At 43.5% G+C, this 22,300-nt stretch overlaps 1 protein-coding gene and 1 long non-coding RNA gene across 3 annotated transcripts in view; both read left to right on the top strand.

The window, feature by feature from the left end:
- The first annotated feature begins 3,409 nt into the window (after nt 1–3,409).
- On the top strand, nt 3,410–10,181 carry LOC147350124 (uncharacterized). The gene is made up of 3 exons (XR_015149173.1): nt 3,410–3,510; nt 4,963–5,115; nt 10,077–10,181. It is a non-coding gene; the product is annotated as an uncharacterized LOC147350124 (long non-coding RNA).
- A 5,305-nt stretch (nt 10,182–15,486) lies between these two features.
- MARCHF11 (membrane associated ring-CH-type finger 11) overlaps nt 15,487–22,300 on the top strand; it is a 114,604-nt gene continuing 107,790 nt past the window's right edge. For both annotated transcript variants that reach the window (XM_086362489.1, XM_086362488.1), the window contains exons 1-2: nt 15,487–16,391; nt 17,578–17,733. In XM_086362489.1, coding sequence (XP_086218615.1) covers nt 15,861–16,391; nt 17,578–17,733 — 687 coding nt within the window. In that variant the 5' untranslated portion in view covers nt 15,487–15,860. The remainder of the gene's footprint in view (nt 16,392–17,577; nt 17,734–22,300) is intronic.

Here is a 22,300-nt window from a genome sequence, read left to right as displayed (position 1 = left end):
GAGTTGGGAAGATCCCCTGGAGGAGTAAATGACAACCCATTCCAGTACTCTTGCCTGGAAAATCCCATGGACAGAGGAGCCTGGCGGGCTACAGTCCATAGGGTCACAAAGAGTTGGACACGACAGAGCGACTAACAAATAACAACAAAATACCTCTCGTGTACATTTAAGATATCCAAGAAAACTGAGTAACTTCTTGAAATGGCCTGATCCACCGCCTTAAGTACCATCTTCAACTAAAGACAAAAGAGAGATGTGTGTGGGTAGGGGAGAGTACAGTTATGGGGAAAGCATAGTGAACAGGGTAAATTTGTTTTACAGATTCCGATCATCACCTTCTTCATTGACAAGAGTTTCTAGAGATTTAGAATCCTTCTTCTCTTCCTACTACAGAGAAGGAAAAGTGAAAGTGTTAGTTGCTCAGTCGTGGCTGATTCTTCACAACCCCATGAATTGTAGCCCGTCAGGCTCCTCTGTCCATGGAATTCTCCAGGCAAGAATACTGGAGAGGGTTGCCATTCCCTTCTTCAGGGCATCTTCCCAACCTAGGGATCAAACCTGGGTCTCCTGCATTGTAGGCAGATTCTTACCAGGGAAGCCACCAGGGAAGAGGAGCCACCAGGGAAGCCCACAGAGAGGGAAACATGTTTAAATATGATTTCCCTTATAAATGTAAATGTACCTTACAAAGAACAACTTGGTTTTCAGAGTTTTTCCTGCGTCTGCTGTTTCTTAAAAATAACCAGCTCAAGATCATCCGTATGCCAAAGAAACATATTTTGGGGTGGCATATTTTGATCCTCTTCACACACAAATGATAGGATTTGAAAAAAGCAACTTATATCATATTAAATATTTTCTTTTTGTCTAAGAATTACTAATATGACCTTTTTAATGACTGAGGTTTTTTTTTTTTTTCCTTTGTGTTTCTGGTTTTAAACTAATTGTATTAGGATAACACTTTCCTATACTAGTCAGATTTTTTTTTTTAATCATCACAAACACCTCTCCTAAAAATATGGGAATAGGTATCATTCCCATGAAGTGAAGTAAAAGTTGCTCTGCCATGTCCAACTCTTTGTGACCCCCTGCATGGTGAGAGTGGAGTCTTACCCATGAGGCCACCAGGGAAGTCTCCCTATCAATAACTTTTAACGAATGAATGGTTGTTTTTTTGAGCTAAAGTTTCTATTAATCTTTACTTATTTGTTGTTGTTGTAGTTTAGTTGTTAAGCTGTGTCCGACTCTTTTGCAACACCATGGACTGTAGCCTGCCTAGGCTCCTCTGATCGTGGGATTTCCGAGGCAAGAATACTGGAGTGGGTAGCCATTTCCTTGACCAGGGATGGAACTTGGGTCTCCTGCATTGCAGGCAGATTCTTTACCATTTGAGTACCCACAGAAGCCCCATCATTCCCATAACTATCACTGTTGTCTACCAGGCGGCTCAGCGGTAAAGAATCCACCTGCCAGTGTAGGAGATGGGGGTTTGATCACTGGGTCGGGAAGATCCCCTGGAGGAGAAAATGGCAGCCGGCTCCAGTTTTCTTGCCTGGAAAACCCTGTGGGCTGAGGAGCCTGGCAGGCTAAAATCCATGGGGGTCACAAAGAGTCAGACATGACTTAGTGAATGAGCACTGCACTGCACGTGCTGTTTAGTAGCATGTTCTTTTATTTAAAGAATTTCAAAATCTACAGGACCAGGAGTTAATGGTTTTTAAAGACCAATTTTTAGCTTCCATAAAGCTAATCTCAAAACCAAAATATTCTTTGAAATCAGTGGGAAGTCTGTTCACTGAGCATTGGAAAAGATGAAAATAAGTTGAAAGGAAGTAACTCTCACCAGTTTCTTCTGAGTTACCTCATGCACACGCATTTCTTTAATCTATTTTAAATTAGCATTTTATTTTAAGCATATGCTCTTGTATTATGCATGGCCTGTTCAATTAGTCTTTGGACACTGTCCTTTTCCCCTAATTGTCTCTACGTCTTTCAATATTTAAAAAACTCTAATTTTAATCTTTTTTTAATTCTAAAATTTTTTTAGAATATCCTCTTTTGTATAATTTATCATTTCCTTTTAGAGTTACTTTAACAATTATAACTGTTTTTTACTCAGATCTTGGGGTATTTTTAGGGTGGGGATTCTCTGTCTTGGTACTATTAAAATTCGGGGCCAGATAATTCTTTGTTGCAGGGGCTGTTCTGCGTTCATTTCAGTTCAGTCACTCGGTCATGTCTGACTCTCTGCGACCCCATGGACTGCAGCACACCAGGCTTTCCTGTCCATCACCAACTCCCAGGGCTTATTCAAACTCATGTCCATCGAGTCGGTGATGTCATCTAACCATCTTATCCTCTGTCTTCCCCTTCTTCCCCTGCCTTCCATCTTTCCCAGCATCAGGGTCTTTTCTAAGGAGTCAGTTCTTCGCATCAGGTGGCCAAAGTATTGGAGTTTCAGCCTCAGCATCAGTCCTTCCAATGAACACCCAGGACTGATCTCCTTTAGGATGGACTGGTTGGATCTCCTTGCAGTCCAAGGGACTCTCAAGAGTCTTCTCCAACACTACAGTGTACTGTAGTATATTCAGCTGCATCTCTGGCCCCTGCCAACAGCAGTACCCCACGAGTTGTGACAAGCAAAAATACCTTCAGTCATGAACAAGTATCTCACCTGGAGGTGGGGGCAAAGTTTCTCCCTGTTGAGGAAACAGAGATGGGGTTAAGTTTTAGGCTTCTGTCTCTGTAAATCATGATTTACAGATTTCATAAATTCTCTGAAACATTATAATGAATAGATCTTTTACAGCAGAATTTTTATTTTTTCCAGAAAGTACACAGAGAAAGTTTCTGAAAATCAATAAAGGGAAATCTCCTTAAAATGAAGTCAGGAGACCCAGAAGGGAGAACTGCCCTGCAGGTAGGTGCTAGTGCGGTAAGTCACTTCAGTCGTGTCTGACTGTTTTGAGGCCTTAAGGACTGTAACCTGACAAGCTCCTCTGTCCACGGGATTCTCCAGGCAAGAATACTGGAGTCGGTTGCCACTTACTACTCCAGAGGATCTTCCCAACCCAGCATCTCTTATGTCTCCTGCATTGACAGGCGGGTTTTTCTTTTCATTTTTTTTTACCACTGGCGCCACCTGTGAAGCCCATCATGCAGGTACCACTAGACATCAGTATAGATGCCAATAGGAAGAGACATACATCTCTTGCATCTCTGGCAAGAAATGACACTACTTTACTACTGCCATCAAGAGGAATAAAGATTTTCTCCTTGCCTGGCAACAGCTTAGCCAATCAGAGGCTATCTCAGCTCAGCCAATGAAAACCCACCATGTTTCAAAATCCCAGTTTCCTCCAATGCACTTTTCCTTTAAACAGCCCCGCCCAAATTCCCTTTTTCCTGTATAAAAAGCTTCCTCTCCTTTGCTCTACCAGTCTTGTAAGTGGTTGGCCATTGTTGCACCTTCTGAATGACGTTTCTTTGCTGCCCCTGGAGTAAAGGCTGGTGAGATAATTATCTGTTTGGTGAGATAACTGTTTTTTATTGCTTAAGGTCAGCGTTACAGCAGGAAATGCCGTACTTACTCAACTCAGTGCCCCTCCACTGCTGTTATTTTCTCTCTGCCAGTAGTATCAAGAAACAATTTTAAGAGTATAGTTATGATACTTCATGCTATCAATCTCAAAAGGTCTGGCATATAACTTTCCTTGCTGCTGCTGCTGCTGCTAAGTCGCTTCAGTCAAGTCCGACTCTGTGCTACCCCAGAGACGGCAGCCCACGAGGCTCCCCCGTCCCTGGGATTCTCCAGGCAAGAACACTGGAGTGGGTTGCCATTGCCTTCTCCAATGCATGAAAGTGAAAAGTGAAAGTGAAGTCGCTCAGTCGTGTCCAACTCTTAGCGACCTCATGGACTGCAGCCTACCAGGCTCCTCTGTCCATGGGTTTTTCCAGGCAATAGTACTGGAGTGGGGTGCCATTGCCTTTTCCACTTTCCTTGCTACTCAGGAGCAAAAATGTGAAAATGTAGATGACAGTCAAGTGTACCTCTGTTCAAAAAACAAGACTGCAGGAACAAGATGAAGTTACTTATGCTAAAGTCCAGCATCACCAAATGGAGGCTTAACTCAGTGTCACCAAGTTGAGACTTCATTACAGCTTCAGCTCTTCCAAAAATGAAAATTTAAACCAGGCAATCAGAAGTGATCTGATCAGTAATAGTTGGGTAATCTGCCTGATAGCCTCCTGCCATTCCCTATAGAAAAGTAATCTTGCAATAACCCTCCTCCCCCCTTTTAACCTGATATAACTTCCTTGTTCCTATTTCCTTCTGCTTATAAAAGTCTTTAATTTTGTACAGATCCTTCCTTTCTATATGCCAGATTGGATGTTAAATCAATTTTCACTCCAACTCTTAAAAATTTTAATATGCCTCAGTTTATCTTATAACTCTGTAGTCTCATGTCCATTGCAACATTATTCACAATAGCCCAAATATGGAAACCATTGAAGTGCCCATCAGTGGAAAAATGGATAAAGAAAATGTCATCTAAATATACAGTGGAATATTATTTAGCCTTAAGAAAAAGAAATCCTGCCATTTGCAAAAACATGGATGTACCTTGAGAGCATTTGTTAAATGAAAAAAGAAAGAGAAAGATGAATTATGTATGATCTTACTTATATATAGAATCTAAAAAAGGTGAACTTACAAAAACAGAGGTAGAAGAGTAACTTAAAAACAGAGTTGTATTTTTTTTTTTTTTCAAACTGATGAATCTACATCAATGATCTTATCCACCTCTAGCAGCTGCAAGTTTCTTTTTGGGTCTGCAATAAATTAGATAACACAGGAGACAAGTACCTGAGCTTTGAAGGGCATAGGTGTAGGAACCAGACTGCCAGGGTGTGAAGGCAACTTCTGTTTCTGTTTCTCACTAACTGCCTAAATGGTTACAGGTAGATTTCCTTGGCCTCCCTTTCCTCATCAATGTAACTCAGGTAATAGTACCTGCTTCACAGACTGTGCTGAGGATTAAACAAATGAACACGTGTGAATGCTTGGACCAATGCCTGACCTGGTAAATGATCAATCAGTTTTACTTATCACTGGTAAGTGCAAAAGAATTGTTCATGTAATTGGAAGCTCATTCATTTTTAACATAAATCTTCTTTAAACATGTTACAGAAGCCTCATTTTTCTCTTATTCCTCATATAAAACTTTTTTGAATAACCATTATGTATGAATACGTTTGTACGAAGCCCTGGGAACTATCTATAAACTTTATATGTATATGTATATAAATGATCTGGCCTCAAGCAACTTGGGATCTTCCAGTAGGGAGAGTAAGTGGGCATGGGTGGTACTGGCTCACGAGGGCACAGTGCGATTGGGGTGACACAGCACAGCCTGGCTTTGAGGGTGGAGGGAGGCACAGGGGGCTGCGCAGAAGAGGATAAGGAAACTTTTTAATCTGGTTATTTCAAGTGGTGAACGTTTGTAATTCACTCTATTGAAAGGGAGTCTTAAGAACACGTCTCATCATGCCTTGCAGATTAATCAACATACATGGCCCAGGCTGTAAACTGTTCTTGGATAGTCACAACCTTCATTAATATTACCAGTGATTGCATGAGTCAATCCCCATGGACAAAGGAGCATGGCAGGCTATATCGAAAAGAGCTGGGCATGACTGAGCAACTGAGCACACAAAGAGTAGAAAGACCTCTAGGGGGTTACTACATTGCCTATACAGCTGTGTGCTTTTATTTATTTTAAGTTATTTTTTGATTACACTGGGTCTTTGCGGCTGCACACTGGCTTTCTCTAGTTGCAGAGAATGGGCTTCACATTGCACTGGCTTCTCTTGTTGGGGAGCACAGACTCTAGGGCACAGGCTCAAAAGTTGTGGCACAGGGCTTAGCTGCTCTGCAGCAGGTGGGACCTTCCCTGGCCAGGGATCGAACCTGTGTCCCCTGCATTGGCAGGCAGATTCTAATCCACTGTACCACCAGGGAAGTCCCAAGCTGTTTGCTTTGAAATAAACTCTTACTCCAGAGATTTAAAAGTTAAATTAATTTAAAAATTACTGGGTCTGCTTCTTCATGAAGATGATTAGCTGTTGTTTCCTGAAAGTGCTCTTCTGCTGACGCTTCCAAGATTGTTATCTGTGATTTGCTGTGGACAGAGAAAGTAGGTAAGCATGTTTTTTAGGACTATATTCAAAATTAGATATAACAGATCTAGTAGTCTCACCTGACAGGAAAGTGGAAGCATTTATAAATGGGTTTTCATGTGGTTGTGTGTGGGGTGGATTGCACTGGTTTTTGGAGGCTGATTTGCTAATTTCCCCGTTCTTGTGATTCTGATTGCATTTGATGGAATAGTGACTTCCTGGTAATTAAATGATTTAAGGGACTTCCCTAGTGGCTCTGTTGGTAAAGAATCCACCTACAGTGAAGGAGACCTGGGTTTGATCCTTGGGTCAGGAAGATCCCCTGCAGAAGGAAATGGCAACCCACTCCAGTATTCTTGTCTGGGAAATCCCATGGACAAGGAGCCTGGTGGGCTACAGTCCATGGGGTCTCAAGAGTCAGACACGACTTAGTGACTAAACTACCAAATGATCTAAATTCTAGATATAGTGACATTTTTCCTAAAAGAAGATGTATTTCAGTATGTAGTAGGTCTACTTTTATCCTTCTCATCACCATCTTAATTTTTATGAACTTGAATCATATCCTCCCTTATCTTTCCTTGTTTCTATAGTCCTCACACTTGAGTCTAAGATTCACATCAGTTTCTCTAACCTCTTGAGTTAGCTGCTGATATGGAACACATCTGGCACACTCCTATCTAGCCTTCAAAGCCCAGCTCAAATGACCCACTCTGAGAAACTTTTTCTTAGGATGAATAATCTTTTGCATGCAGACTTGTTTATATCTGTACTTCCATAACACTTTTAATCCTCCTATATGACTTTTAATCTATGTAACATCTTTATACATACATGCCTATCTTCTTAGTTGGATTAGGGCTTTTTTGAGGTTGGGTCCATCTACCTCTCAAAATGCATTACCAAAAATTGTCACTTGCTGGTTATTGATTGCACAAAAAGATAGTGTTTTATGGTTTGCACACACTCTCTTTCTGATGATACCCATCACTTGTGAGATCCCCTACCCAGTCATCCACTTATCCCCTCACCACACAGACATGTGGGCACACACACACACACACACACACCCCAGCATGCTGAACTCATGCTCATGATATCAAAAGTTATTTTTCTTTAACTGTATTGAGTTTCCACTTATTTAAAACTGCCTGCATTTAAGAACCCTTGCTTATAGCTGCAGTTTATCACTCTCAGTTGTGCGTTTCTGTATCATTTGGCTTGTAGTCTGGTGGTGTTGGCTTAGCTGTGGAGGGTCTAAGTTCCAGAGCTCAGCTGGACAGGAGGAAGGATCTCACAAGTACTGTAACTGTATGGGCTAGACGTCAAATTCCAATGTGGGGGGAGTTGGCATCTGGTAGTGTCTGCCAAGCAGCCATTCCCCTGAGAGCAACATTGTTCTTCTTTTGAGGAGTTGCTGTTTACCCATAACCACCTAATTCTATTGAAGGTGCTTCAGTGACTAGTCAAAAGCTCCTCGTCAAGACAGTCAGTCATGGTCCTTTCCTGAAAACCGTAGTGTCTGGAAAAGGGGTGGATTGAAGTTGAATTGGGGATGAAATTGGTGACCTGGTATAAACATGGAGCTGCCTGCCCTTTTTGTCAGAACATGTACTTTTCTAAGATACAGGGAAACAGACCAGTGATCCCATTCTAGGGAGAGGCCCTGTGGGAAAAGTAGAGACCCTAGGATTCCATGAGCAGAGAAACCAGGATTCAAGTCAGGAATGCTTCAGCAGGAAAGACTGAAGCCAAGCTGCGGCACAGCATCCTTGCATGTTTCCTGTTGTTGCATGTGGGATGCAGTTCCCAGACCACGTGTTGAACCTGGTCCCCTGCATGGGGAGAGTGGAGTCTTACCCACTAGGCCACCAGGGAAGTCTCCGTATCAATAACTTTTAACAAGTAAATGGTCATTTTTTTGACCCAAAGTTTCTGTTAATATTTACTAATTTGTTGTTGTTTAGTCGCTAAGTTGTATCTGACTCTTTTGCAACCCCATGGACTATAGCCTGCCAGGCTCCTCTGCCCATGGGATTTCCCAGGCAAGAATACTGGAGTGGGTTGCCATTTCCTTCTCCAGGGGATCTTCCTGACCCAGGGATCAAATATGTGTCTTCTGCATTGAAGGTGGATTCTTTACAGCTGAGCCACCAGGGAAGCCCATTTACTTATTTAGTACACATTTATTGAACTCCTACTGTGGCTCAGCTGGTAAAGAATCCGCCTGCAATGCAAGAGACCTGGGTTCGATCCCCGGATTGGGAAGATTCCCCTAGAGAAGGGAAAGGCTACCCACTCCAGTATTCTGGTCTGGAGAATTCCAGACTGAGCAACTTTCATTTTCACTTTTAAGTGTCAGCGGTCATAGTATATGCAGATAAAAGATTCATTTAAATAGGCTCAAACTACAAGTAGGTTACAATCTAGCATAAGAAAAAATAGATGCAGATAAGTTGCATGCCTAGTCTCAAGGCAAGGTATAATATAATAGAGGTCATAAAAATCATATTTAATATGTGAGTTTGGTTGAAAAACAGATGATTTTCAGCAGAGGGGAATCAGAGCTGATTTTTATTCAAGATCCTTGTAAAGCTTGGGTAGCTCTGTCAGGTCATGCTGATTCAGTTGCGTTCCAGATGTCAGTCAGGTTTAGAATTTCCAGTGATGGAACATATTTATATGTCTTCAACCTGTCAGGTAAAAAGCCCTTCTGTATTTCCAAGTTAAAGGTAAGGAGACCAAGGAAGAAAATAATGCTTGGTTATTTTTGAAATTGTAAAAAATTCAATATGATCCTTTACAAATCAAAAATGCCTTTAAGGTGTTATTTTATTGTTTTGAAGTTCTCTAAGCTATGCTTTTTCAAAGCTAAGTCCTCTAGTCAAAGCTATGGTTTTGCTAGTAGTCATGTATGGATGTGAGAGTTGGACCATAAAGAAAGCTGAGTGCTGAAGAATTGGTGCTTTTGTACTGTGGTGTTGGAGAAGACTCTTGAGAGTCCCTTAGGCTGCAAGGAGATCCACCAGTCCAAGGACTGATGCTGAAACTCCAATCCTTTGGCCACCTGATGCGAAGAACTGACTGCTTAGAAAAGACCCTGATGCTGAGAAAGATTGAAGGCAGGAGGAGAAGGGGATGACAGAGAATGAGATGTTTGGATGGCATCGTTGACTTGATGGACATGAGTTTGAGCAAGCTCTGGGAGTTGGTGATGGACAGGTAAACCTGGTGTGCTGCAGTCCATGGGGTCGCAAAGAGTAGGACACGACTGAGTGACCAACCAAAGCACAGGAAGCTAATATAGCTTTGAGAGCTCTTTATACAGAGTTTAAATATCAGTGAGCTTTCAGAGAAGATGCCAACTTCTTGGAGAAATGCCAGGTCAAAGGAAGCTGGTGAAGATTAAGGCATCTAGTAAGGGTAGAGAGGGGACTGGCCGGTCGGCTTGGATATGGAAGCCTTTATGAGTGGAAGAGCCAGCAGGGACAGAGAACAGGGGAGAGATGCAAGAGACAAAGACAGAAGGATTGAAAGAAAGTATGGTAGGAAACCTACAGGTTGAATCAACACACATTGGAATGCAGTGTAGTATAAAATCAAAAGAGGAGCATGATGGATGGTCAATGAAATTGCTCAGACATGGATACCATCCATCCATATGCTTTCACTTTCCCTTAAGACCAATTGTGTGTGTTTTTAAATTTCTTATATCTTCATATTGGGTCAATCAAGAGTTTGACGTAATATGCTAGTAGCAAATGACAAATTAGGCAGCAAATAAAAAATTTCTAAGGAAAATAATAATTTTAGGTAATTTGGCTAAGAAATGGGAAAAAATGGCATCACATTGAATGCACCAAAATTCTGTGACTGTGTCCTTCCTTGTCCTACAGATTTCATTCCCACCTGGAAACTGTGGTTTAGCCAGCTGCACAGTACCTTAAACAAGAAAGCTGATTAATAGTCACCTGCTCAACTGCCTGTGAGTGAAACTGCGAGTAAGTGAAAGTTGCTGTCTTGTCTCACTCTTTGTGACCCCATGGACTGTAGCCTACCAGGTTCCTCTGTCTGTGGAATTTTCCCAACAAGAATACTGGAGTGGGTTGCCATGACCTCCTCCAGGGGATATTCCCGACCAAACCTGAATCTCCTGCATTGCAGGCAGATTCTCTACTGTCTGAGCCACCACAGAAGCCCCAAATTATTCATATATTTGTTCTATAAGATTGACTGAACACTCCTCTGTCCAGGCACTGTTCTAGGCACTGAGGATAGAGCAGCAAACAAGGACAGTCTTCAACAGAGCAAGTGTTCCAGTGGGGCAGTGACACAGAAGTCTGGAATTCAATAGTGGGAAACTATTCCAGTGATTGGAGAAGGCAATGGCAACCCACTCCGGTGTTCTTGCCTGGAGAATCCCAGGGACGGGGGAGCCTGGTGGGCTGCCGTCTATGGGGTCGCACAGGGTCGGACACGACTGAAGTGACTTAGCAGCAGCAGCAGCAGCAGCATTCCAGTGATCCACATATTAGATAAGAAAAAAAAAGCAAGCGAAATAAGTGCACATTATGTAAATATATACATAGCAGTAAGTCAACTTAGGAAAGTATAAAACTGGGCAAAGGTTAGAGTTAAAATGGGGGTGAAGGGTTCTATTTCAGTTCAGAAGGTTGAGGAAAGTCTTTCTGTTGAAGTGTCTCAGAGCACAGATCTGAGTGAGGGAGTGAGCCATTATAACTGGATGAAGAGTGAGAAGGGAGTCTACTTGGGGTGTAGCAAGGAGGCCAGCATGGCAGGAATGAATAATAAGGACCAGGAGAGGGTGGTGGAGAGGATATAGAGATAGATGTCTTTAGAGATGTAGCCAGGAGCTACACTGAGGATTTGTAGGGCATGCTAAGATTTTTGACATTTGCACCAAGAGTGATGGGAAGCCATTGGTGGGTACCGAGCAGGGCGATAACGTGATTGGACTTTCATTTGAATTGTATCATCCAGGCTGCTGTAGGCGACAGACTCAAGAATAAGAAGCAGGTGACAGGAGACTATTTTGATAAACCTGGCTTATCATGGTGGTTTGAACTGGGATGGTGGGAACAGAGGTGAAAAGCAGTGAACTTTGAAGTATAAAAAATGCACATGTGAGAGAATTTTTTGCCACACTGACTGTATGAGCTGAACAATTAAAGTCAAAGGATGACTCCAAGGATTTTGGCTTAAGTACCTGGATGAGTGAAGAATTGGTTTACTGGTTATGATGAAGATCAGGAGATGGGCAGGTTTGGGGTTGTTTGCTTTTGGACTGGGTTAGTTTGGAATACTCTTAGGTATCTATGTAGAGCAGTCATAGTGGCAATTTGACACAGAAGTTTGGAATTCAGTAAAGAGATTAGAATATGGGATATAAGTTGTCGACTTTTCTGTACATGGCATTGTGTGGTATGGTGCTGACTCTGCTTCGTTTCTAGCATACAATGAAGCTGTTCTCTGCCCCAGGGACTTGCAACCTACTGCTGCTGCTGCTGCTAAGTCGCTTCAGTCGTGTCCGACTCTATGCGACCCCATGGACGACAGCCCACCAGGCTCCCCTGTCCTTGGGGTTCTCCAGGCAAGAACACAGGAGTGGGTTGCCATTTCCTTCTCCAACTTGCAACCTACAGATTGCACTTGACTCTCCTCTTTAAAATTACCCTCCCACTCACACAACATAACCTCGTTTCTCTATAATATACTGAGTTCTTAACTACTTTTCTCTCAGATATTTGAAGACAATTGAGAATTCTCTGTACTGTACTCAATGACCACAGAGATTAATAAATACACCCCAAAGATGCCAAGTCAACAATTTTGGAACATCTCTAAAAGTTAAACTTAATTGAAAGGCAACTTTTAAATATTTTTCATTGCAGTATACTTGATTTACAATGTTTCAGGTGTACAGCAAAGTGATTCAGATATATTATGTATTTATATACATATATAGAGGCATGTTCGTATATGTATATATGCATATACATACATATATATTCTTTTTCAGATTCTTTTCTACTATTACAAGATACTGAATATATTAATAGTTCCCTGTGATATAAAGTAAGTCTTTGTTGTTTACGCATTTATATACAGTCCTTTGCATCTGTTAACCCTGGATTCTTAATTTGTTCCTTCCCCGCCCCCCATCAACTTCCCCTGTGGTAACCATAAGTTTGTTTTCTATGTCTGTGAGCCTATATTCTGTTTTGTAAATAAGTTCATTTGTATCTTTTTTAGATTCCACATGTAAGTGGTGTCATGTATTTATCTCTGTCTGACTTCACTTAGCATGATAATCTCTAGGTCCATCTGAAAGGCAGTTTTAAAGAGCTCTTCAGGCTAACTCTATTGGAGGACAGATCAAGGTCATCACACCTAGTGTAGCTTCAAAGTCATTCCTGAAAAACAACTCTGACCTAGTGTAGCTTGAATTGTTTTCTACCTAATATCCCGAGGTGACTTCAGGGAACAGCTTCAAGATGTGGTCACAGGGAAGTTCAAGGAGAAAATCGTACAGATATCCATTAATATCACCAAAGAAATTTTTGGGACATACTTGCCTGGGGCTCTTCCATCTCTCTTCCATCCTTGGATTCAGCTCAAGAGACTCCTGGTGGCTAAAGAGTTTGCATGTTCATAATGAAAGACCTCGTTTGGTAAAGGTAAGTGTAACTCTGCACATATGGGTGGGTGGGGTGGGGAAAAACATAAGGATGGAGACTTTTCAAGCATTACCTGTATTACTTAGATCTTTCTCTTCCTTTGTATAGGTTGGATGTGCCTTTCTCTGTTTGCTCAGATTGGTAGAATTGCCTCTCTCTTCATCCATTTCTTAGTTGTTGGATGCACATCAGCCATTGGATGGCTGTTGGTGGCTGTGGGTGCCCTGTGGTTCTTTATGTGATGTGTGTGTCTCTCCGTCAGCTCTCCTACTTGGGTGCCAGCAGCTGAGAGTGGTTTATCCTTTCAGTACACTCCATTGTTTTTATATATTCATGGCAGAGGATGCAGCCAAGGTTACAAAGGTATTTTTTTCCTTGATCCATTGAAGACTCACCAAGTTAACTGAATATTACAAACAAGTTTCCCTTTGTTCAGGTCAGCTTTGGAGGTCGCTGCTGCTGCTACTGCTAAGTCACTTCAGTCATGTCTGACTCTGTGCGACCCCATAGACGGCAGCCCACCAGGCAGATGCTAGCAAATAATATTTTTACATGGCTACTCATCATCATAATGAAAGTTATTTTTCTCTTACCAGAGTTATTTTTCAACAATCAAATGAAAGAACACATCTAGCATTGTGGCCAGTTTACTCTTTTATCCATGTTACTTTGCTGCCTGAGTCATTGCACATTGTTTATCCAGAACTCACAGCTTTTATATGCTGTTCTGCAAATAATGATGGACTGTGTCATATTTGGGAGAAATGTATTAGTTGTAAACTGAATTATTTAGGGGGTTAAAAGACAATTTAGACAACTTTTAATTGAAGAATTTAGGATTAAGGCTTATGATCATATTATGACTTGTGGCAGTGTACAGTTTTGTGCAATGTCATTTTGACAGGTGAAGACAGAAAATGAAAGCATTATTTACAACCATATTTCTTCAGTGTGATAAGTTCCTAGGGCATTCAAGGATTATTACTATTTTTTAAATGTGCTTGCTGCTTGCCATTCTGCTACCGAAAACAAGCTAGTCAGAGGAGGCTAAATGTTAGAGGACATCTCTGGGAACTCTCATTTGGAATCACTTGTGACAAAGCATTCTTGACTGCTTTTTTACTACTTCCTTCTCTGCTTTCCAACCAAACCAATTTCTGTTGAAAGAGCTGGACTATTTTTTTCAAACCAGATATACTTCTTACTGCCAAATGTATAGTGGAAAAATTAAATTAGGCTGGTAATTTATCTTAATCATTCAAGAACATCTAGCTATTAATGGAAGTCAGTGCCACCAAACATGCCATGTATTATTAATACAATATTGTTTTAGGAGGCAGGAAACAGAATTGGGGGAAAAATCATTCAGTGTTTGAGTCAGAAAATCTGTGGAGTCAGGGAGCTCAAAAGTTCTTTGTTAATAGTTCTGTGACCTTGAACAAGTAACTTTGCCTGTCTGATCCTGGCTCTACAGCTATGAAATGCAGCCAAAAACGACCGACTGGAGAGCAAGTCAGTTGTGTCAAAGACATCAAAGTGTTACACTAGTGAAAAGAACCGATGCTCTGAATAGACACATTGCAGTATATAAATCTATGGCTTTGTGATTTTACACTGTACGAATTTGGAAGCTTCGGCATGTGCACCGGTTCCCGCCACCCCCCCCCCCCCCCCCCCCGCCCCGCCACCCCGAGTCTAGTTCCCTGCAGGTGAGGTAGTTTATTTTCAGAAAAGAACTGAGTTTGTTGCCCTGCAGGAAGAGGAGGTTTTTCGGAGGGGAGTTCCACAGAAACTGGCTGGCTTCGGGGTGCATAAAATCGAAATCCACTGCTGCAGCAACTTCTGCATGAGAGGTGTCATTTGAGTCCTTTCTGTGGCAAGGGTGAAAGAGACCACCCGCCACAGAAACGTGGTATCAGGGTTCACTAGGAGGAACCACTGTAGGACATGATATTTACAATGTCACCAGAATATTTTCAAATAAACCAGGATACTCACTGCAGGAGGGAGAGGGCGAGGGGGGCAGAGAAGGAAGATGCAGGTTTCAGTGACTTCTGTTTTGGAGGCTCCGGAGGGTCAGTGAGTGTGCCCTTCCCTTGAGGGAGAGGGCTCAGGGGGCTGGAAGCGATCTAGGGGGAGCATCCGTTAGTCCCCAGGGCCCCGCGTGCCCTTTCCTTCGTCCCCTGCTTAGGGGGCAGCTGGGGCGCGCTAAGGGCAGCAGTGTCGCGAGCCCCCCGCCCCCCCTCCATTCCCACGCCGGTCTTGGGTTCGATCGCCCCTGTCCCGTCCCGCGGGCATCCCCCTGGCCGTCCGGTAACGGTTTCTGGACCTGGTGGCCCCCGACCCTCCCCCCCAACCCCGCCTCCCGCCACCCACCGGAGCCGCAGTGCTGCGCGGTTCCGAGAGGGGTAATCCGCCCCGGAACAGACGTGAGCGGCCCCGGGGCGGGGTCGCGGGAGGCGGCCCAGGGATTCCCCCACCCGCCTCCCCCCAATTCCAGCCGGCCCGCCGTCTCCGCACCTCACCGGGGGTTTGCGCTAGCCCCCCACCCAGGCCCCTTCCCCATCCCCCGGAACGACCCCCGGCTCCTCCCCACCTACCGCCCGGCGCCGGCTCCCGCCGAATACCTCCTCCTGGGCCCATCCCCTCCGCGGCGCGGCTCCTCCCCCTCCCCTGGTTCCCGGGTCCCCCGCCCTCGCTCCCCCCCGACACCCCCCCGGGCCGCGCCGCTCTCTCGCGCTGCCGAATCGGGCACCGCCTCCATCAGAGCCGAGCCCGCGGCTCCGCGGAGCAGCAGCCTCCGCCGCCGCCGGACCCTCCGCGTCCCCTCCCCGTCCCGCCCCTCAGTCCCAGGCGCCCGGGCCCCCGTCACCACCCTCCGCCCGCCCCCTCTTCCTTCCCTTCCTCCTCCGTTCTCCCTTAGCCCGCAGCCCGAGCCGGGCCCGCTCGCCGGGCTGGCAGGAGGGCGGCGGCGGCACCACCATGAGCTTTGAGGGCGGCCACAGCGGCGGCCGGCGCCGTGAGGCGGAGAGCGGGGACTCCGAGCCACCCCCGTCCCCTCCCCCGCCGCCTCCCCCGCCGCCGCCGCCAGGAGAGCCGGCTTCGGGCCCCGCGCCCCCTCGCTACCTGCCAGCGCCGCCCGCGTCCCCTGAGCGCCGCGCGGGGCCCGACGAGCCGCCCGCGGAGGTGGTTCCGCGGCACCGGGGCGCCGAGGAGCTGCCGCCGCCGCCGGCAGGGCAGGAGGTGTCGGCGGCCGGCGACTCTGGCGAAGGTCCGAGGCACCTTCCGGAGGCAACGGTCCCCGAGGCGGCGGCAGGGAAGGGCGGCCCCGGGGAGCCCGAGGCCGGCGCGGGTGGGGAGGGCGAGCGGCGGGGCGCAGGCGACCAGCCCGAGACGCGCTCGGTGTGTAGCAGCCGCAGCAGCAGCAGCGGCGGCGGCGGCGACCATCGCGCCGGGCACCAGCATCAGCACCACCAGCCCATCTGCAAGATCTGCTTCCAGGGCGCCGAGCAGGTGAGGCCCGGGGGGACGCTGGGGCAGAGGGAGGTGGGCTCGGGAAGGGCTGGGCTGGCTCCCGGTCCGTATGGCCGGCTTTCAGCACCACGGACAGCGTCCGCTTCTGGGTTCCGGGGCTGAGCGGTTGCGTGGCGGCTACCTAATGTCCCTTTCCTGCAAAGGCAAATAACCTTGTCCCGGTGGCGAATAGTGCTTGATTTGGTCTACACTTTTTTTTTTTTTCTACTTGGTTTTGCAGTTACACACTCCTCAGGTGTTTTAGTGGTAATGCTATAAGTATCTCTTTTGTGAATTACTAAATGGATTTGGTTTATACATAGAAACCAACCTATATTCCTTTATCTACAAGTGTATCGTGAGGCAGATAGCCTTAGAGCACAAACAGGGAGTGAGTCATTTCAAAACCAAAAAGGGCAGAGTCTTTCCTTATTGCAAATTTTGGTGACTCAGTCTCACTGATGTGAAAGGCATGTTAGAGTTTTTAATAGGACAAATAAAAATGGACTTTGATCTTGTGAAAGAAAGCCTATTTAGCTAACAATGTACTTGATTAGAAACACAATTCTAAAATTATTAACTCCGTTAGAAGTGCATGCAAACTTATAAGCAAGTAATCGCTGGGGAAACAGGATATACGTCTCTCTTATGAAATGTGTGGTCTCAGAAAACATTAGGTTTAGTATTTTTATAAGTAAGGAAATTGCATAAGAACATGTAGGCTTTCAGGAATATAGTGCCCTAAGTCAATATTTATGATGCTACATTTAGAAAAAAAAAAAAGCATAATGCTATTGCAAGCTGCTTTCTGGGATGGCATGCATTTCTTCTTTAGCAATGATTAAGAATAACTGCAGAGGAAATGCATCTGACCATCCACTTAAAAGTTATTAAAGAGATTTAATAGTACAGCTTTCCCCCAAGGGTATTGAGAGCTATATCTTGCAGACATTTTGTATGTTGGTAGAACATTTATGTCATGACTCTAAGTAATATCTTTGAAATAGTTTTAAGACTTTAGTTTCATTCCCACCAGAGATATAAAAATTTAATTTCATTTTCTAAGATAGTGTTTGATGCTTGTATCCTTCTGAGTAAATGGCTTTGCAAGAAAAGAAAGCAAGTGTTGGGTTTTTAAAACAGAAACACAAACATAAAGATTCATGCTGAGTTGTTTTCTTTTCAGGGGGAGCTGTTGAACCCCTGCCGATGTGATGGGTCCGTTCGGTATACACATCAGCTGTGCTTGCTAAAATGGATCAGTGAGAGGGGTTCCTGGACCTGCGAACTCTGCTGTTACAGATACCATGTCACAGCCATTAAAATGAAGCAACCCTGCCAGGTAAACTGTTGTGACATTTCCTTCCCTCGAAGTCATTTTGCTACTAAGCATGAGGATATCTGCATATGCTACTTAACATATTCTATGCAAATCACACTAAAACCAAGATTTAGAATTTGTAGAGATGTTCTTTGAGAAGTGTGTGACATTTTTATCTGAGAAACTCCAAAGCCATTTTTATTCAAATGGCTTACTTTATTAATTGGTTGTTTATGGATGAAATTATACTCATCCTAGTTTATAAATGGGCAAGTTGGTAAAAAAATACTCCAGTTAATTCAATTTTATTAATTAGAAATGTTACACAAATTATTTTAGTAGTATTTTGTTAATTTAAGCATTGAAACTCTAAATGGGCTCCATTTACAGGAGATAGATGCAAGTAAAGCAAAACTGTACTAATCTGGAAACTTTGGTGGAACCCATTATTTCTAATCTGAGCCATTTTTTCACTTAACCAGCCTTGTTTTTTCATGAGTATTTTTCCACAGTTTTATTTTGGCTACTTTCATTCATTGCTCTGTTCAACTACACAGTGGATGCAGAAGTATTCCCAATATTTGCTCTCAATAATATTACTGAAATTTTATATATTCTTAGAACTTTTAGTGTATAATCACATGATCACATAATGCTCATAACCAGACAAAAATTCCTGGAGAGATAAGCTTTTTTTTTTTTATGGTAGAACAGATTCAGGTTCTTGGAATAGACTTGTGAGATGTAAAATAATACTAAGAAAGACATCTTAGACTAAAGCAAAATAGTGTGTAATTGATAAGATCTTATAGTGACATGGGATTGAAGTTTAGCCGATATAAAAGAGTAGGTTCAAAACATAGAAATGAAGGACATAATGGAAGGAAAAGGAAGAGGAACTGAAAGTTAAGAGGGTGAGAAAGTAATAAAGTCCCATGTTCCCTGTTTCACTTTAAATTACCAAATTTAGTTTGCATTGAGCAATATAAAATAGATGGAATTGTTAGTGATGGCAGTACGGATATGGAAGCTGAATTCAGTTCAGTTCAGTCGCTCAGTCGTGTCTGACTCTTTGCATCCCCATGAATTGCAGCATGCCAGGCCTCCCTGTCCATCACCAGCTCCCAGAGTTTACCCAAACTCACGTGCATCGAGTCGGTGATGCCATCCAGCCATCTCATCCTCTGTCGTCCCCTTCCCCTCCTGCCCCCAATCCCTCCCAGCATCAGGGTCTTTTCCAATGAGTCAACTCTTTGCATGAGGTGGCCAAAGTATTGGAGTTTCAGCTTCAGCATCAGTCCTTCCAATGAACACCCAGGACTGATCTCCTTTAGAATGGACTGGTTGGATCTCCTTGCAGTCCAAGGGACTCTCAAGTGTCTTCTCCAACACCACACTTCAGAAGCATCAATTCTTTGGCACTCAGCTTTCTTCACAGTCCAACTCTCACATCCATACATGACCACTGGAAAAACCATAGCCTTGACTAAATGGACCTTTGTTGGCAAAGTAATGTCTCTGCTTAATATGCTATCTAGGTTGGTCATAACTTTCTTTCCAAGGAGTAAGTGTCTTTTAATTTGCATTTCTGTTACTCACCATTTAAGACATGATTAGCTGGCATGAAATAAAACTATGAATTTTCTCAAGCTGACCTAAGGCTGTTAATTTGGAAAGAAGATGAATAACTAATGTGAATGAATGATGATGATAGTAAAGATAGGCACAAACCTGACATATTTTCTCAGAACCACTAACTGATTGACCTACTTGGGTATCGATTTATAGATCTGTCATAATTGTCTTGAAAAGCAGAGGGAACCATGCCCAAATAACAGGATATGAGTAGTATAATTGAATCTATAATAATTTTATGAATAGAATGTGTGGAGATGAGAAATGGAGAGCTTTGAGGCTCCAGTGAAAAGTCCCATGAGAAGTGCAATGGTCAGATGTTCCAGAGCTGATATAGATTGCTAAGTATTTAAAAAACTTCAACTTATGCCACTATATATTAATTCGCTTGGTGTGGTTAATTCTAAAGTAAATATAAATAGGTACTTGATGTAATTTTAAAATAGAGAAGAGACAGAGAGTTGGGACAAAATGATATTTACTAATTCTAAGCCTATAGCAGTATAGATTATTACTGTATTTTGCTTCATTTAAAAAATCAGTAGTTTTGCTTCATTTTAAAAATCGATGGTTATTTTAACAAAAACAAGTCCCCAAAGTGTGTATGTAATATGACTGAAAAATCAAGGGGAACAAAAAACAACCAAAAACCAAAAGCTAACCTGGTATTACTAATTAATACATTTAGGATTAATTTTATTATATGTGCAAATATTGTCATAATCTGATGAAAGTGAAAGTGGAGAGGAAAAAGTTGGCTTAAAGCTCAACATTCAGAAAACGAAGATCATGGCATCCGGTCCCACCACTTCATGGGAAATAGATGGGGAAACAGTGGAAACAGTGTCAGACTTTATTTTTCTGGGTTCCAAAATCACTGCAGATGGTGACTGTAGCCATGAAATTAAAAGACGCTTACTCCTTGGAAGGAAAGTTATGACCAACCTAGATAGCATATTCAGAAGCAGAGACATTACTTTGCCAACAAAGGTCTGGCTAGTCAAGGCTATGGTTTTTCCTGTGGTCATGTATGGATGTGAGAGTTGGACTGTGAAGAAGGCTGAGCACTGAAGAATTGATGCTTCTGAAGTGTGGTGTTGGAGAAGACTCTTGAGAGTCCCTTGGACTGCAAGGAGATCCAACCAGTCCATTCTGAAGGAGATCAGCCTTGGGATTTCTTTGGAAGGAATGATGCTAAAGCTGAAACTCCAGTACTTTGGCCACCTCATGTGAAGAGTTGACTCATTGGAAAAGACTCTGATGCTGGGAGGGATTGGGGGCAGGAGGAGAAGGGGATGACAGAGGATGAGATGGCTGGATGGCATCACTGACTTGATGGATGTGAGTCTGAGTGATCTCTGGGAGTTGGTGCTGGACAGGGAGGCCTGGCGTGCTGCGATTCATGGGGTCACAAAGAGTCAGACATGACTGAGCGACTGATCTGATCTGAACTGATCTGGTGGCCTGACCTGTTTGTTCCAGTGAACTACAAAATAATATTTAGAAACAAAATTGGTACGAGTACGATGATGATAGTTCAGATCATGCCTGAAAACACAACTTTCCAGGACTGGAGTATATGCTTATAAAGCTCAGTACTCTTAATGAACAGAAGTCAGTTATAAGGTTCCCATAGCATAGATTGCCATACCTAGGAGCAGATTATCCTCAGATAAAATTTGAATGATTGACTGGCATATCTGTTATTGATGACCCACACACTGAGAATTTACTCTGAGTTTTGGTTTCCTCTGGTGTGAAGCTAATCAAATTTAGCATTTGTTGCACTCATATTTTTATGACATGGCAGAGATCCATCTCCTCACGGTATAGGATCAAACAGGAACCATGTCATGTCCTTCCCTTGCACTTTCTGAACCCCTTCATTTTAAATAGTGAGCCCTCCCATAGCTGTGAGTGCGTAGTTACTTGATGTAGAAGGGAAAAACATTAAGTAATACTAGTAAGAGAAAGAATTTACTGAACACTTACTTTGTGCCAGGCACTGTTCTAAGTGCTTTACATATACTATTACTGATGTTTAATCTTCAAAATAAACTTATGAGGTAGATAATATTATCTCTATTTTATACAAAAGGAAACTGAGGTACAGCATAGTTGAGTACCTTTTACTACACTCATATATAGTAAAAGACAAAGCCGAGATTCAAACAGTCTGAGGCTCTGAGGTCCATGGCCTTAGCCACTGTGCCCTGGTTGGAAAGTGTTCTTCTCAACTTCATCATAGCCATCCTGATGTTTCTGGGTTCATCACGACTTATCCTGTGTTATGCTGAGTCAAGCAGGCACTGGTTTCAGCCTGAGTCTTGATGATGGTCTAGAAAGGCTTCATCTATTGCTGTTTAACAAACTACCTCACACACTTAGTGGTTTAAACAACATCCATCATTTATTATCTCTTAAGAGTCTGTGGGTTGACTGAGATCAGTTGGGAGGTTCCTCTCGATATATGGCATCATTCTGGAGCCGTGAGGTTTGACTGGATGGGAACATCCGAGAGGGGTATCTTTATTTGACTTGATTGACTCAATGGACGTGAGTTTGAGTAAACTCCGGGAGTTGGTGATGGACAAGGAGGCCTGGCATGCTGCAGTCCGTGGGGTCACAAAGAGTCGGACAGGACTGCGTGACTGAACCGAACTGAATTGACTTGTGCTGGTTGTTGGTTGGAAGCTCAGTTGGGGGTGTCAGCTGGTGCTTCACTCCTTTCTGTGTGTCATTTGGGTGTGATGATTGGATTCCAGGAGCATATACGTTACAGGTCTGTTATGACCCAGCTTTGGAAGTGACATGGTTTTATGTCTGCTGCATTCCCTTGATTGAAGCAAATCAGAGGACCAACCAGATTCAAGAGAAGGAAAAATAGACTTCACCTCTGGAGCCTGCCCTTCTTTAAAAAGAGTGGACATCTTTAATTCCCTGTGTGAGATAG

Source organism: Bos grunniens, chromosome 20 (genome assembly GCF_055505025.1).
Source record: "Bos grunniens cultivar Pamir isolate PY7600 chromosome 20, Bosgru_T2T1.0, whole genome shotgun sequence".
Classification (NCBI taxonomy): domain Eukaryota; kingdom Metazoa; phylum Chordata; class Mammalia; order Artiodactyla; family Bovidae; genus Bos; species Bos grunniens.
The sequence above is the reverse complement of the archived record's forward strand: the minus strand, read 5'-3'. Positions and strand labels throughout refer to the sequence as shown.